The sequence below is a fragment of the Lissotriton helveticus genome, chromosome 2_1 (assembly GCF_964261635.1).
Source record: "Lissotriton helveticus chromosome 2_1, aLisHel1.1, whole genome shotgun sequence".
Taxonomy (NCBI): Eukaryota; Metazoa; Chordata; class Amphibia; order Caudata; family Salamandridae; genus Lissotriton; species Lissotriton helveticus.
Genome location: NC_136059.1, coordinates 371313957 through 371329496, shown reverse-complemented (window position 1 = coordinate 371329496; position 15540 = coordinate 371313957). Strand labels below are relative to the sequence as shown.

Genomic DNA, 15540 nt, shown 5'->3' with positions numbered 1-15540 from the left:
CTCCTCCTGCTGTGGCTATTGAGGAGGGCGCCACATACACTGTGGTGCTCCGTAGAGCAGCTGAGGCCCTTTACCTTGACCTGCCTACAGTGACCCTCAAGACTAATCTCCTCACTGAATTACTTCAGCCGGCGATAAGCTCTTTGGAGCCTCTGCTTCCGTTCAATGAGGCATTAACTGACGTCTTGCTGGGCACCTGGTCTAGACCGTCCACAGGAGTTCTCGTGGATAATAACGTGGCCCGGCGCCATCGCTGGCCCAGGGTGACCGTGCTTTTCTGTCCACCCAACCAACTCCGGAGAGCCTGGTCATCCAGGCCTCCATTTCCCAAAGCGTATTTCCTACCGCTCCGCTGGATAAGGAATCCAAGAAGGCGGAACAGTTCTGCAAGAAATGGTTTTCATCTGCCAGCTTAGGGCTGCGGTCGGTGAACACCGCATGCCTCTTGGGCCGCTATTCCTACGCTGTGTGGGACACGGTTGCGCAGGTGCTGCCTCAGTGTCCGGAGGAGGCTCAGACAGTGCTTTCCCAAGCTGTTGCTGAGGTGAAAGATGCAGCAAAGTTCGCCATAAGGTGTGAACTGGTCACTGCGGACACACTGGGTAGGGCGATTTCCACAAAAGTGGCCCTCCGTTGCCACGCCTGGTTGCAGTTCACTGGTTTTTCGGGGGATGTTGAACGTTCTCTTATGGACATGCCCTTTGACGGCCAACTCCTTAGGTCTCTCCACCACACGCCTGGCCACGTCTGCTTTTCGTTCCTTTTGTGGTCACGGAAGGGGCACTCCGACACGTTCATTCAGCCAGAAGCCTGCGCAGAACCAACTTCTGTGCGGCCACGGATGTGATTCCCGCCGAGGCGGTGCAAGGGGCCAACGTGCGGGTCAGTCCACCTCCGCTCCTGCAGCATCCGCCTCAAAGTCTTCCTAGTCTGAGCTTTGGGGCACACGCCATGCCAGTGGGCGGCAAGATTCGCCATCACCATACTAACTTGCGTTCCTTTATCTCGGACAGGTGGGTGCTGTAAATCATCCGAAGGGGCTACTCCCTCCCCTTTGAGACTACACCTCCAGCCATGCCACCTCAGTTCCACCACATATCGGGGTACCATTTTGCGCTTCTCCACCAGGAAGTTGCGGTCCTCTTGGCCAAGGGGGCCATCGAGCGCGTTCCTGGGCCAGAAGCAGGACGTGGTTGTTATTCCCACTACTTTCTGGTCCCCAAGAAAGGGAGCCTTTGTTCAATCTTGGACCTCAGGAACGTCAACCGCATCCTCCGGAAGGAGAAGTTAAAGATGTTGACTCTCGCTTAGGTCTTGGCTGACCTCAACCCTGGAGACTGGATGGTAGCGTTGGACTTGCAGGACACTTATTTTCACATCCCCATCATGCCTGCCCACCGGCGTTACCTGCGGTTAACGGTGGGCCAAGAGAACTTTCAGTTTGCCGTGCTCCCCTTCTGCCTTACCAGTGCCCCTCGGGTGTTCACGAACGTGATGGCGGTGGTCGCAGCTCATCTGTGAAAATCAGGGGTTTCAGTCTTCTCCTACCTCGACTGGTTGTTGAAGGCGAGCTCGCCCCAGGCTGTCGTCTCCCACCTCCAGACTACGGCCGACCTCCTGCATTTGCTGGTGTTCTCAATCAACGTGCCAAAGTCGCACCTGAGTCCCTCTCAGAAGCTCCCCTTCATCGGAGCGGTTCTGTATTCAACGCAGTTTCGGGTTTATCCTCCCGAGCAGCGAGTCTGGGATATATTCAGGCTATGATTCCGATCTTTCAGCCTCTATCCCGGGTTTCAGTCAGGATGACCCTCCGGCTCCTGGGCCTAATGACCTCCTGTATCCTGCTAGCGCAACATGCCAGGTGGCATATGCAGGCTCTGCAGTGGGACCTGAAGTTCTAGTGGGCGCAGCATCAGGGTAAGCTGTCCGATCATGTCCAGATCTCGGAGAGCACTGCACAAAACATGCAGTGGTGGCTCACAAATCCCGATTGGGTCAAGGGCAGATACCTCTCCCTTCCTCAACCAGAGCACACAGTGGTGACGGATGCATCCCTTCTGGGATGGGGCGGCGACATGGGAGAGGCGGAGATCAGGGGCCTCTCGTCTCCGGCGGAGTCCCAGCTCCATATCAACCTTTTAGAGATTTGGGCGATCCTACTTGCACTGAAAGCATTCCTTCCCTCTGTCCGGGGAAGTGTAGTGCAGGTGTTCACGGACAACACCACCGCCATGTAGTTTTGCAACAAACAGGGCGGGGTGGGGTCGTGAACCCTATGTCTGGAGGCTCTCCGCCTCTGGACATGACTGGAACATCAAGGCATTACCTTGGTGGTTCAATACCTGGCAGGTTCTCTGAACGTCAGGGCGGCAGACTCAGCTGCCAGTCCATGATGGATCACGAATGGCGTCTTCACTCTGAGGTCTGATTAGCAGGCCCACAGCCACATTAAAGTCGAAAACCAGTGAAGCAAAAAGCAAAAAGTGGGGTGACCAAAGGAAAGCAGACCCTACTCTCCTACAGTCTGCTGTACGCGTATGCCACTTCTGCCCAGAGTGCTGAAGAAGATGAGGCGCGACCAGGCCCAAGTCATCCTTGTGGCTCCGGATTGGGCACAAAGATACTGGTATCCCGAGCTACTCAGCATGGTGATTGCTCCCCTGATCCGACTCCCTCTTCGGGAGGATCTTCTGCAGCAGGGGACGATCCTCCACCCGAACCTGCCCAGCCTCCACCTCCATGCGTGGAGATTGAGAGGCGACAGTTGACAGATTTCGACCTTCCTTCCAAAGTTTGTGACATTATTCTGGCAGCCAGGCGTCCCTCCACTAAGAGGGTATACGCCAGGTGTCCCTCCACTAAGACAGTATACGCCTGTAGGTAAAACAAAGTTGTGGCATGGTGCACAGCAAAGACTGTGGGTTCCCTTGCTGCCCCTCTTTCCGAGGTCCTTCTCTTCCTTCTCTCTTTGGCCCAGCAGGGCTCTGCTATGGGCACTATCAAGGGTTATCTCTTGACCATTTCTGCCTTTCTACGGCTTCCAGATCAGCCTTCTCTTTTTAAGTCCACCTATTGTTAATCACTTCCTGAAAGGCATTGCACACACGTTTCCTCCTGTGCCCTTCATAATGCCTCAATAGGACTTAAATCTTGTCTTGGCCTATTTGATGTGCGCTCACTTTGAGCCATTTCATGACTGTCCATTACGTCTTCTCACTCTATAGATGGCTTTCCTGGTAGCTATCACCTCTGCCAGAAGAGTGAGTGAGCTCCAGGCTCTTTCTTCTAAACCTCCTTTTCTCTCTGTTCAACTGGACAAAGTGATTTTAAGGACTCGTCCTTCTTTCTTGCCAAAGCTTGTCACACCCTTTCACATCGGGCAGACCATCACTTTGCCCACCTTCTTTCATCCTTCGCATCCTTCAAAAGAAGGAGAGGCTCCACCGTCTGGACCCAAAACGTGCGCTCTCGTTCTATCTGAAGCGCACACAGCAGTTACAGGTGGATGACCAACTTTTTATGGGCTACGTGGGCACCAAAAAAGGTTGGGCTGTGCACAAATGGACTATCTCTCGGTGGGTCGTTCTCTGCATCAAAGTCTGTTACTCATTGGCTAAGAAGGAGCCTCCTGTGGGGCTGCATGCCCATTCTACCAGGGAAATGGCAGCCACTATTGCTTGGGGACGCCGCGTTCCCTTGCAGGATATCTGTCTGGCAGCTACGTGGGCCTCGCTTCACACTGTTGCCAAGCACTACTGCCTGGACAGCCAAGTCCGGAGAGACTGCTTCTTTTTCCGTTCTCTTCTCTGGGACTTTCTGGTGTGATTTTGGTTCGCAGACCCACCTCCGGGGTAGGTATTGCTGGGGTATCTATTTTAAGGTAAGGAATCTGTCACTAACGTGTCTCTTTCAGATGCACAAGCTACTTACTTGTGTAACGATATATCTGTGAGCGACATTAGTTAGTGATGGAATCCTTACCGCCCCACCCATCCTCCCCGTTCTGCGAACTGATTTCTAGGGTTAAGGTCATCCTTTTCAGGGCCCTAGTTTCATGGCACCAGTGATCAGTTTCTTGCATGGCTCTCCATTCCTGGCGCTGAAAGTCGTGTACAGAACTGATGTTGGCGCGCATGGGTGGCACCTAAGTAGTCTCTGTGACGGCATCTCGGCGCATACGACGCCAGCGACTGACACGGAGCCGCACGACGCCACCTTCCGACGCGCAGGGGTACTGCTGACGAAAAACTTTCCGGATGCAGTCTGACACCTGGGGATATTCTAAGGTATGGAATCTATCACTAATGTCTCTTACAGATATATTGTTACACATAAGTAACTTGTGCTTCTGGCTGATATACCATTTGATGGTACCTGTCTTTTCGGCGATCAGGCAGATGCAGCATTAAAATGCTTCCATGAAAGACGGAGAACTACAGAATTGTAGTCCTACATTTTCTGCCACTGTATGCTTTGCTTTTCCCTAGGCTTGGGATATATGTTTTTGTAGGTCAAGGAGTAACCTTATTAGAATGTTGTATATGTCCATTTTCGGTTTCAGTACTACCACGTGTACTCTGGTGAGGAGTAGTAGTTATATCCTCAGTGGCATTTTCTTTTTTTATTTGTGTATTCATTTAAATGACTGAGGCAGGTTGCCTTTGTTTCCTGGCCTCTGAGGATGAGCTTTCTACTCAAGGCTATTATTAAGAGAGGTGTCTTCCTGTATGAAAGCTGATCTGTAACATGCTTCTTCGGAGCAGTTCAGTATACAAGTTACATGGCTTTCTTCTTCAGTGTTCTTTTAGCAGCATTGGGTTATTTCATTTGTAGACTGTGGTATAGTCACTCGATCTACTCTTGGAGTATTCGGGTGCTTCAGCAAGTTGAAGCATTGCTCTGTCTCAGAGTATTTTTGCTTGCGAGTTCCGCCTTTAGGGTAAAGGAACAGTGTCTAGTGAAGACATAAATATTACCTCAACTGCAGGCAGTTCCATTCGCTGCTCCATATTTGGCAGCCCAAAGTTTGATGCTTGAGTTGGGCCAACTTGTCCCAGGACCATTGTAAACGTGATGGCTTATTGTCCTTAACTACAGACAATATGTCCTAAGGTGTTGGGCTGCCAATTCATCTATAACAGTCTTGGGGGAAAAAAAATATTTTAGGATTTTTGCTTTATAGTAAGCTTTTCTTCTTTCTGTGATATTCTTGATGTGTGTGGTTCTGTCTGTTCGGCCTAACCTTTCTTTTGGAGAGGATATGCTTATTGTTTTCTGCATTCCTTAATTCATGAGGAATCATGTCTGCTGTTATTTCTTATGGCACTGGGTATACATGATTTAATGTGCTCTTGTGTTCACTTAATTGTAGGTCTAATAGAATGTGTTACCATTTTCAAAATTGTGGTAAAGCGCTTTATGGAACTGTTTCTCTGTTCCAATTAGTTATTAGGTATACAGAGTATACATGACTGTATCATATGTGTTATAGATAGTTATTTCTCAAAAAAGGGGGCGGGGAGAGGTTTTAATCAAAGATGTGATTGAGTCTCTTTTTCTCGCTTGCCTTGGTGTTTTGAGCTTACCTATGACTTGACGTTTTGTTCAGTCTTTCAGACTATGGCACTGAAGGCCGTACAAGGGCAAATATTTTATGTTCTTGCGTTCTGGCAGTAGGTATTAGCCAGTCATATTCTGCGAATTGTTGGATCAATACAAGTATCTGATGATACAGTTATATGTGTATATATATTTATCTATATATGAATCATTGTGGTTAGATGTTATGCTATTGGTGCATAGGATGAATATGAATATTCATTTTGTTCATTCTAAACTATTTAAACCAAGGAGATATTGTTGTTCATTTTTCCTGTGGGGAATTGAGTTCTTTATTGTTATGAACAATGCAGATTAAATTACTTTTATCATGTGTTTTACTCTTTGTGGTCATATTTTCTTACCCTTTTGGGGACAGGGGTAATGTCTGTCTTCTGACAGATGGTTCTTCTGGGGATTTCAACCCTTTTCCTTCAAGGACCTATTCTCTCGAACCTGTATGGTTGTTTTTTATTTATATGTTCTGACAGCGATCATGGATTCTAATAACAACCAAGCTCTTGTTCTGCTATTCCTACATACATTTGGTCAGCTGTTGGTTTTGAACGGCTAATTCTCTTTGAGAACTTTTGTAGGATTAGTTTGCAGAACCTCCTCCAGTCGGGTATAGCTATGGTATTAATCTCAAAGTTAAGGAATCTGCGGCTAGATGTTTCTATCAGATGTAAAAGTTACTTACCGTTGGTGTCGCTATATCTGCTCGAGTCACAGTCTAGCCCCAGATTCCTTAATGCCCTGCCCATCCTCCCCGCTCTGCGAATGACCTTTGAGGCAAAAGTTATACCCGCTGAGTTCATATATCAGTGATCACTATCTCAATCTATGTTGTGGTTAGACAGTTTGGCCTGGCCACTTAGTTTTTGTTTAGATGTTGCAACACCATCCATTTCCAAATGTGTGTGGTTGGTAGAGTGGGGGGTTGGCTTACTATTTCACTCTGGACGACACACCAGTGAGCAGTGTTCATTTATTTGTTCTTTCTATGAAAGTCTTCTCAGTGCCTTGAAATTGGAACTGTCAATATGTCACATAATGTGTGGTTTAACAAACAGCCTGGTGTTTTTGTAGGTTGTGTTTGGGTACTGCCATACTGTTCATCACCATTGATGAATGGTCTAAAGAGGGTCTGATCTCTTCCCTCATATGTGGGTTATTCACCTGGGTGCAGGGTTTCACGTAGCCCTGTGTTTCTTTGATTTTATTGGAGGTTTCTTTAAAATCCATGTCTGGGATTAACCTACCATTTGAAGTTCCTTCTTTATTAATGTTACAAAGTTTTTTGAGCTTGTTTGCCACAACCAGTTTCTGTAGTGGCTCCACATTCTGGCGCAGAAGGTTTCACTGAAGAAACTGGTCCGCTTGCCGGAGGGGACTTATATGGCTCCATTGATGTGATATCCAGAGACAGCGTCACTGTGGAGCTGTGCGATAGCGTTACTGAAGGTAAGTAACTTTTACCTCAGCATCTGACATCTGAAAGAAACAGGTTAGTATTAGATTCCTTACCTTAGAATATCCCCAGGCGTCAGTCTGGATCCGGAAACTTTTGCGTAGCAGTACCCCTGCGCGTCGGTAGGCGTCGTCTGCAAGCGTCCCCTGCGGCTCCGCGTCGTCGGCGTCGTGCGCCGTGATGACGTCGCTGGAGTATATAGACGCCGCCTCCGCGCGCTGACGTCGGTTCTTCTTTTTTCCGCGCCAGTTAGCGCAGATCCGAAGAGCAGTACTCCGGTCTTTTGACCAAGTTTTTGTTTACTCTAACTCTTTCTTCAGGTGCCGGTAGGATGCCCGGGTTTAAGAGTTGCGACGGGTGTGACCGCATGATGTCGGTCACCGACCACCATCGACTCTGCCTCCGGTGTCTGGGCGCGGACCACGACGTGGAGTCCTGCGTCGAGAGCGGTCCCGGAGGTCGAGGGAGCGGTCGAGGGAACGATCGCGGAGCCGCAATGGGCGCTCCGGGAGTCGCCACCATTCCTCCGGTTCATCAGGTAAGCGACACAAGAAGTCGGGGCGTCGTCATCGTACCCCCGACTCCCCCCGACGCCCGCGTGATGCGGCCGGGGGTTCGGGTGGCCCCACCCCCGCGTGGGTCGCCGACGCCGTCTGCCCCATACCCGTCGGTCCCTGGGGAAGGCGCGTCGCGCGAGGAGATTGAGGAGTTCCTCATGGCTATGAGGGCGATGTCTCCTCCGGCGGGGCCTACGGCGCCTGCGGGGCCGTCGGTCCCGTCTGGGGGCCCGAGCGGTTCGGGTGCACCTGCTCCGACGCCGCCGGGTGCTCCGGCCCCGGCGCCGCCGGCGGCTCCGGCCCCGGCGCCGCTGGGCCCTTCAGGGTCGTCGCCGGCTGGTCCACCGGCCTCTCCGGCGCCGATTCCATTGGGGCAACCCGTGGTGCCGCCTCCGCGCGGCGCCGTGACTCCGCCGTCGGTTCCGGCCGGCGTCGGGTCCCCGGCGCCGGCGCCGCGCGGCGCCACCCCCGTTCCCTTTCTGACTCCTGACGCGGAGTCGGACCGGCATCGTCCGGCGCCGAGTCCGGCGCCGTTGGGGCCCATTGGCTCCGAGGAGCCGGTCTATATCGTCGACTCGAACTATGGCGATGAGGACGATTATGGAGAGGGTTGGGAGGGGTCTGAGGACCCTTTGTCACGAGCCTGCCAGTATGACGTGGACTGGGTAGGTGACTTAGGTGATGCCAGTGGTCTGGACGAGTCGCCCAACCCTGGGTTTGTCTCGCCTTCCCCTGTGGCGTCGGAGGCGGGGGCTGCCTATTCGGTGGTCCTGATGAGGGCTGCCAAGGCCTTGAGCCTTGAGCTCCCCGTCGCTAAGGTGAAACCTAACATCCTCACCGAAGTATTTAAACCGCAGTCATGCCCACAGGAGCCTCTGCTGCCGTTTAATGAGGCCCTGACGGATGTCCTTTTGGGCACCTGGTCCAGGCCCGCTTCCGGTGCACCGGTTGACCGAAACGTTGCCAGGCGTCACCGTCCATGTTCGGACGACCCTGCCTTCCTCTCCACCCATCCCTCCCCGGAGAGTCTGGTGATCCAGGCCTCCACTTCCCAGTCCGCATTCCCGTCGGCCCCGCCCGATCGGGAATCGAAACGATATGACCAGTTTGGCAAGAAGGTCTTTTCGTCTTTGAGTGCTGGACTGCAGTCTTGCAATACCGCATGCCTCTTGGGCCGCTACACCCACTCTCTGTGGGATACGGTCGCGGAGTGTCTGCCGCAATGCCCGCAGGAGGTGCGGGACAAGCTCAACCAGGCCTTGGTTGAAGGCCGGGACGTGGCGAGGTATTCGATAAGGTGTGGTCTTGACACGACCGACTCGCTGGGACGGGCTATGTCCACGACGGTGGCGATTCGTCGCCATGCCTGGCTGAGATCCGCCAACTTCTCGCCGGATGTCCAGAATGCCCTCATGGACATGCCTTTCGATGGCAGTCGCCTGTTCGCTGACAAGGCGGACAACGCGCTTGAGCGCTTCAAGGACTCCAGGGTCACGGCCAAGTCCTTGGGTCTTTCGACCCAGCGCCAGCAAACGGGTTTGTTTCGCCCCTTTCGTGGCCAAGGAAGGGGCGGTCCCACACGTGCTCACGCGCCGCAGAACGCTCCCCAGCGCGGTGGCGGCCGTGGATTCCGCCGTGGTGGCGGTAGAGGGCAGCGGCGAGGTCAGTCCACACCTCCCCCCGCAGCAGCCTCCAAATCTTCCTAGTCCGAGCTTTCGGGCCCATGTGACGCCAGTGGGTGGCAGGGTTCGCCATCACCACTCCCGCTGGCGCGCGATTACATCGGACAGGTGGGTGCTGCAGCTCGTCCGAAGGGGCTACTCCCTCCCCTTCGAGTCCACTCCTCCAGTCATGCCACCGCAGAACCACCGTGTGTCGGGGGACCACTTGACACTTCTGCAGGAGGAAGTTACGGCCCTCTTGGCCAAGGGGGCCATCGAGCGCGTTCCTGGGCCAGAAGTAGGGTGTGGTTGCTACTCCCACTACTTTCTGGTGCCCAAGAAGGACAAAGGAGGCCTGCGTCCTATCTTGGACCTACGGAACGTCAACGGCTTCCTCCGGAAGGAGAAGTTCAAGATGTTGACTTTGGCTCAGGTCTTGGCTGCTCTAGACCCACAAGACTGGATGGTAGCGTTGGACTTGCAGGATGCGTATTTTCACATCCCCGTCCTGCCGGCCCACCGGCGTTACCTGCGGTTCACGGTAGGCCACGAGCACTTTCAGTTTATCGTGCTCCCATTCGGCCTTACCAGCGCCCCACGGGTGTTCACGAAAGTGACGGCGGTGGTCGCAGCTCATCTGCGCCGGTTATGGGTTTCAGTCTTCCCCTACCTCGACGACTGGTTGTTGAAGGCGGGCTCGCCCCAAACAGTCGTCCACCACCTTCAGATGACGGCAGACCTCCTGCACGAACTGGGGTTTTCCATCAATGTGCCGAAATCACACCTGTGTCCCTCTCAAAAGCTCCTTTTCATCGGAGCGGTTCTCGACTCGGCGCAGTTTCGGGTTTATCCTCCGGAACGGCGGGTCCGGGATATTCAGGCTCTGATTCCCATCTTTCAGCCGTTATCCCGGGTTTCGGTCAGGTTGACGCTGCGGCTTCTGGGGCTGATGGCCTCCTGCATCCTACTGGTGCATCACGCCAGGTGGCGGATGCGGGCTCTGCAGTGGGACCTGAAGTTTCAGTGGGCCCAGCATCAGGGCGACCTATCCGACCATGTCCTGATCTCGGAGGGCGCTGCGAGACAGTTGCAGTGGTGGCTTACGGACCGCGATTGGGTCAGAGGCAGATCCCTCTCCCTTCCCCAACCGGAGCACGTAGTTGTGACGGACGCGTCCCTCCAGGGCTGGGGTGGCCACTTGGGAGAGGCGGAGATCAGAGGCATCTGGTCTCCGGCGGAGTCCCGGCTCCATATCAACATGTTGGAGCTGCGGGCGATTCGCCTAGCACTGAAGGCATTCCTCCCCTTTGTCAACGGGAGGGTAGTGCAGGTGTTCACGGACAACACCACCGCCATGTGGTACTGCAACAAACAGGGCGGTGTGGGGTCGTGGACCCTTTGCCAGGAGGCTCTGCGCCTCTGGCAATGGCTGGAACGTCAGGGCGTGACTCTGACGGTTCAACACCTGGCAGGTTCTCTGAACGCCAGGGCGGATGAACTCAGCCGTCGGTGCTCGGTGGATCACGAATGGCGTCTGAACTCGGACGTGGCGAACGGCCTCTTTCAGCAATGGGGAGAGCCTTGGTTAGATCTATTCGCCACAGAAGAGAACGCGCAATGTCATCAGTTTTGCACGTTGGAGTTTCCAAGACGGCACTCGCTCGGCGACGCCTTTCGGCGCGAGTGGAGTTGCGGTCTGTTGTACGCCTTTCCGCCTATACCACTTCTGCCCAGAGTGCTGAAGAAGATCAGGCGCGACCGGGCCCAAGTTATCCTTGTGGCTCCGGACTGGGCTCGAAGATTCTGGTATCCCGAGCTACTCAGCATGTCAGTCGGTCCCTCGATCCGCCTGCCTCTTCAGGAGGACCTTCTGTCGCAGCAGCAGGGGACGGTCCTCCACCCAAACCTGTCCAGCCTCCACCTCCATGCGTGGAGATTGAGCGGCGTCAGTTGAGGCCACTCGACTTGCCTCCTGAAGTCTGTGATCTGATTCTGGCAGCCAGGCGTCCCTCCACAAAGTCGGTATACGCCTGCCGGTGGAACAGATTTGTGGCATGGTGCACAGCAAAGGCTGTGGATCCCCTTTCTGCCCCTCTTTCCGAGGTTCTCCTCTTCCTTCTTTCTCTTGCCCAGCAGGGCTCTGCTCTGGGCACTATCAAGGGCTACCTTTCTGCCCTTTCCGCCTTCTTAAGGCTACCTGATCAGCCATCTTTATTCAAGTCCCCTATTGTACTGAGATTCTTGAAAGGCATCACGCACATGTATCCACCTGTTCCGTTCGTGATGCCTCAGTGGGACTTGAACCTGGTTCTGACATTCTTGATGTGTGCTCCCTTTGAGCCGCCTCATTCCTTCTCACTTTAAAGACGGCCTTCCTGGTTGCCATCACCTCTGCCAGGAGAGTGAGTGAGCTCCAGGCTCTTTCGGTCAAACCTCCTTTCCTGTCCGTCCATCCTGACAAGGTGGTTCTTAGGACTAGGCCTTCTTTCCTGCCCAAAGTAGTTTCTGCTTTTCACATCGGGCAGTCCATCACCTTACCCTCCTTCTTCCCGCCTCCGCATCCTTCAAAAGATGAAGAGCGGCTCCATCGTCTGGACCCAAAACGTGCGCTTTCATTTTATATGGATCGCACACGCCAGTTCCGGGTGGATGACCAACTGTTTGTTGGCTACGTGGGTGAGAAGAAGGGAAGGGCGGTACAGAAACGAACCATCTCTCGGTGGGTCGTCCTGTGCATCAAAGCATGCTACTCTTTGGCTCGGAAGGAGCCTCCTGTTGGGCTGAGGGCCCATTCCACTCGGGCCACGGCGGCTACTACTGCCCTGGGCCGGGGAGTCCCTTTGCAGGACATTTGCCAGGCGGCTACGTGGGCCTCGCTGCACACCTTTGCGAGGCACTACTGCCTGGACAGTCAAGTCCGGAGGGATGGCTTCTTTGGCCGTTCGGTCCTCCAGGACTTTCTGGTGTAGGTTTGTATTGGTTCGCAGACCCACCACCGGGGTTGGTATTGCTGGGGTATCTATTCTAAGGTAAGGAATCTAATACTAACCTGTTTCTTTCAGATGAACAAGTTACTTACCTTCGGTAACGATATATCTGTAAGAAACAGTAGTTAGTATTAGATTCCTTACCGCCCCACCCATCCTCCCCGTTCTGCGAACTGATACCTAGGGTTAAGGACATCCCTTTCAGGGCCCTAGTTTCAAATGGCACCAGTGTTAGTTCTCACATGGCTCTGCGTGTTCTGGCGCGGAAAAGCTGTGTGCAAAGAACTGACGTCAGCGCGCGGAGGCGGCGTCTATATACTCCAGCGACGTCATCACGGCGCACGACGCCGACGACGCGGAGCCGCAGGGGACGCCTGCAGACGACGCCTACCGACGCGCAGGGGTACTGCTACGCAAAAGTTTCCGGATCCAGACTGACGCCTGGGGATATTCTAAGGTAAGGAATCTAATACTAACTACTGTTTCTTACAGATATATCGTTACCGAAGGTAAGTAACTTGTTCATTAGGGACAGAATTAAAAAAGTAAAGCATTTAGGGGTGGTAATTAATTCTCACTCTGTAGACCCTTTTGAGGCGGATGAAGACGAGACAGACTCACACAGCACCACCTACTAGTACACAAGAGAATTACTGGAACAAATTATCTTGATCCAAACTGGCTCCTGGGGTATTCACAAGGTGAGGAGTCACCAGAAATAGTGTTTACTTGTTCTTATACACCAGAAGTACACCTTCTCATTTTTTTTATTTCTTTTTTAGATGCACGACGAAGCTGAAACTGTGCTTGCAATGCCACCAAAGCAACCCATAAGTGAACCTCCTGCTGAATCCTGACAGTAGTTTTACTTGTGTACTGAACTTGAATAACTATTTCAGTTAACTTATGATTAACTGGACAATAAGCAAAGGAGCACCTTCTGCCAGTCGGTTCCTAGTAATTGCTGGTACATGCACAGTGAACTAAAGATAACCTTCATTTTTTTTTTACCTGAACACAAAAAATGGTGTCCCCTGTTAACGAAAAGTATTGGGGCGTTCCTATGGATTATGGAAAGAGTATGGATAATAGTTATCAATGTATGCAAGAGCCAAGCACTGAACACCTACTTTTTTTTTTTACTCTAGGAATGTTTGTACAGGACAAATCTTAGATCAGCTCAGTAAAGGGCTGACTCTGAATTCTCTGCAGGACAAAGAAAATAATGCCATGAACTCTGTAGCATCTATGGCCTGTTCCTTGCATCCCATTTCTGTCAATGGAATAAGCCAATAGCACAGGCACTATGGAGTAAACACAGGCATTACACTTGTTTTTCTTCAGTCTGCAAAACACTACTTGGATGTGATGTTCAGAATACAGTGGACCATGGCATGACTTCACCTACGAAGAAAAGCTCGGTCATATGGGATTTTCTGTTGGTTTTTACTTTTTAACGTTGCCACATTTTTTTCAGGATTCATCACGTTGAAGTTGCAGAAGTCTTTCAGTTAAATAGAATCTGAACATTTATCTGAACAATCAATTTTTTTATGTCATTTCTGGTGACATAAGGAACACTGCAAATTGTTACAGTTTAACCTCAATTCATATTGGTTCCTTGAACAAAACACAATTGAGACATTTTCATTTGAGACAATTTTCAGGATGCATGTGGTAAATATATTGGCCTCCTCTCTCTTTATCAAATGTGATCATTTAAGGAGCATGATGCCTTGTCAGAAGGGACATAGCACCAACTGCCACAAACAGTTTGAATGACTATTGTCACATCTCGTTGGTCACGAAGACGTATTTTGCACATTCCATGAGAAATTACAGTTCTCCTTAAAAATAAAATTCTTTAGCTTTAAGTTATAATTTTATATGAATAAAACCAGGTTGCTATAAATGCTATTGAAGATCCTTACACCCTATTTTTTTAGTGGTCATATTTTGATCAGGGTCTCTATAAGATTATTTGCTGAAATAAAAAATAATTGGAACAAGGAACTTTAGCTACAGATATGTGACATAGTTGACCTCATATAAAGAGGATGGAATCAGACTTCTTTCTACATTTATTTTCTGATGCACTGTAGAACTGTGTACAGCATGGCACAACTCTGAGAACAAACTATTGAAAAAGCAGCGGAATCTGAATACATGCATTTTGAAGGCACTTTGATAACAAAGTTATCTTCCCATCTGCTTTGAATGGGTCAATTGTCTAGATGGAATGAAAGGGCAGGTGTTTTATTTCATTGCGTTTCATTTTCTAAAGAGGTCCTAAAGATTTATCAAGAATTAAAAAAGGAGATATGTCCATATTTGTATATAAGTGGCATGGTTACCTTTCGAAAATGTTTGCGCTTGATAGAATGACATTGTTGGATGGTACTCTGTGTATGTATATATACATAAATGTGTATGTGTGTGTGTGTGTATATATTTATATATGTATATATATATATATATTAACATTCACATGTGTGTACATATGTACATATAAATATATTTAGATATATATATATATCAAGGTTTTAGATGTATACCTATCTAATATAGCACTTTAAGGAGTTATATACATGTTTTTGTTTATTGAATAATCAGATGTATTTTATAATTGCTTTAGTAAGACGCCAATAATTTAAGAGTCCATTAGTAGGATTGTAAAATAAATGCATGTATGAAATTCCTTGAAGTGATGTATTAACTCTTTTACTATGTGGAGTACTGGTGCACGTCAATGGGCTTGGCCAGGTGATGATTTAGAAAGACTTTACATTTAAAGTATTTGCATTCTTTCTATGTCATCAATACTATGCTCGAAATATTGCTTAAATACATTTGTATATGAAATGTATAGTTACTCCACATAATTTAAATATATTGAAGATATTGAATCACTGGCAGTTATTTGTGTGGTTTTGTTCCTGCGAAAATACATTGTATGATGAATCTATGAAGCATTAACTTTTCACATAGTCACAAGGAAGTACAGAAAGTGTACAATGACTAGAAATCTGTTTCCTCCTATTAATTAGCCTTGGGTAAAGTGCTTAATTACAAATGTGTGGAACACATATTCTTCACTATATCTGTTTCTCCGTAGGTAGAATCTGTGTGTCCAGACTGGTAGAATTATCAGAAAATTGATGCAACTGCATTTCTCTGAGATGGTTAGGAAAGGTATAGCATTTTCTCATGCTAAGACAGTAACGCTGTTACATGAAACTACAGTATATATTAAGATTGAAGATTGT

The 15540-nt window shown here is 50.2% G+C and overlaps 1 protein-coding gene across 3 annotated transcripts in view; it reads left to right on the top strand.

The window, feature by feature from the left end:
- RICTOR (RPTOR independent companion of MTOR complex 2) overlaps positions 1-14604 on the top strand; it is a 1600666-nt gene extending 1586062 nt beyond the window's left edge. Inside the window, exon 37 of one of the 3 annotated variants that reach the window (XM_078674985.1) lies at positions 13057-14604. In XM_078674985.1, the coding sequence (XP_078531111.1) occupies positions 13057-13131 (75 nt within the window). In that variant the 3' untranslated portion in view covers positions 13132-14604. The remainder of the gene's footprint in view (positions 1-13056) is intronic. The other 2 variants (XM_078674984.1, XM_078674983.1) reach the window with 2 other exon arrangements.
- Positions 14605-15540: the final 936 nt, after the last annotated feature.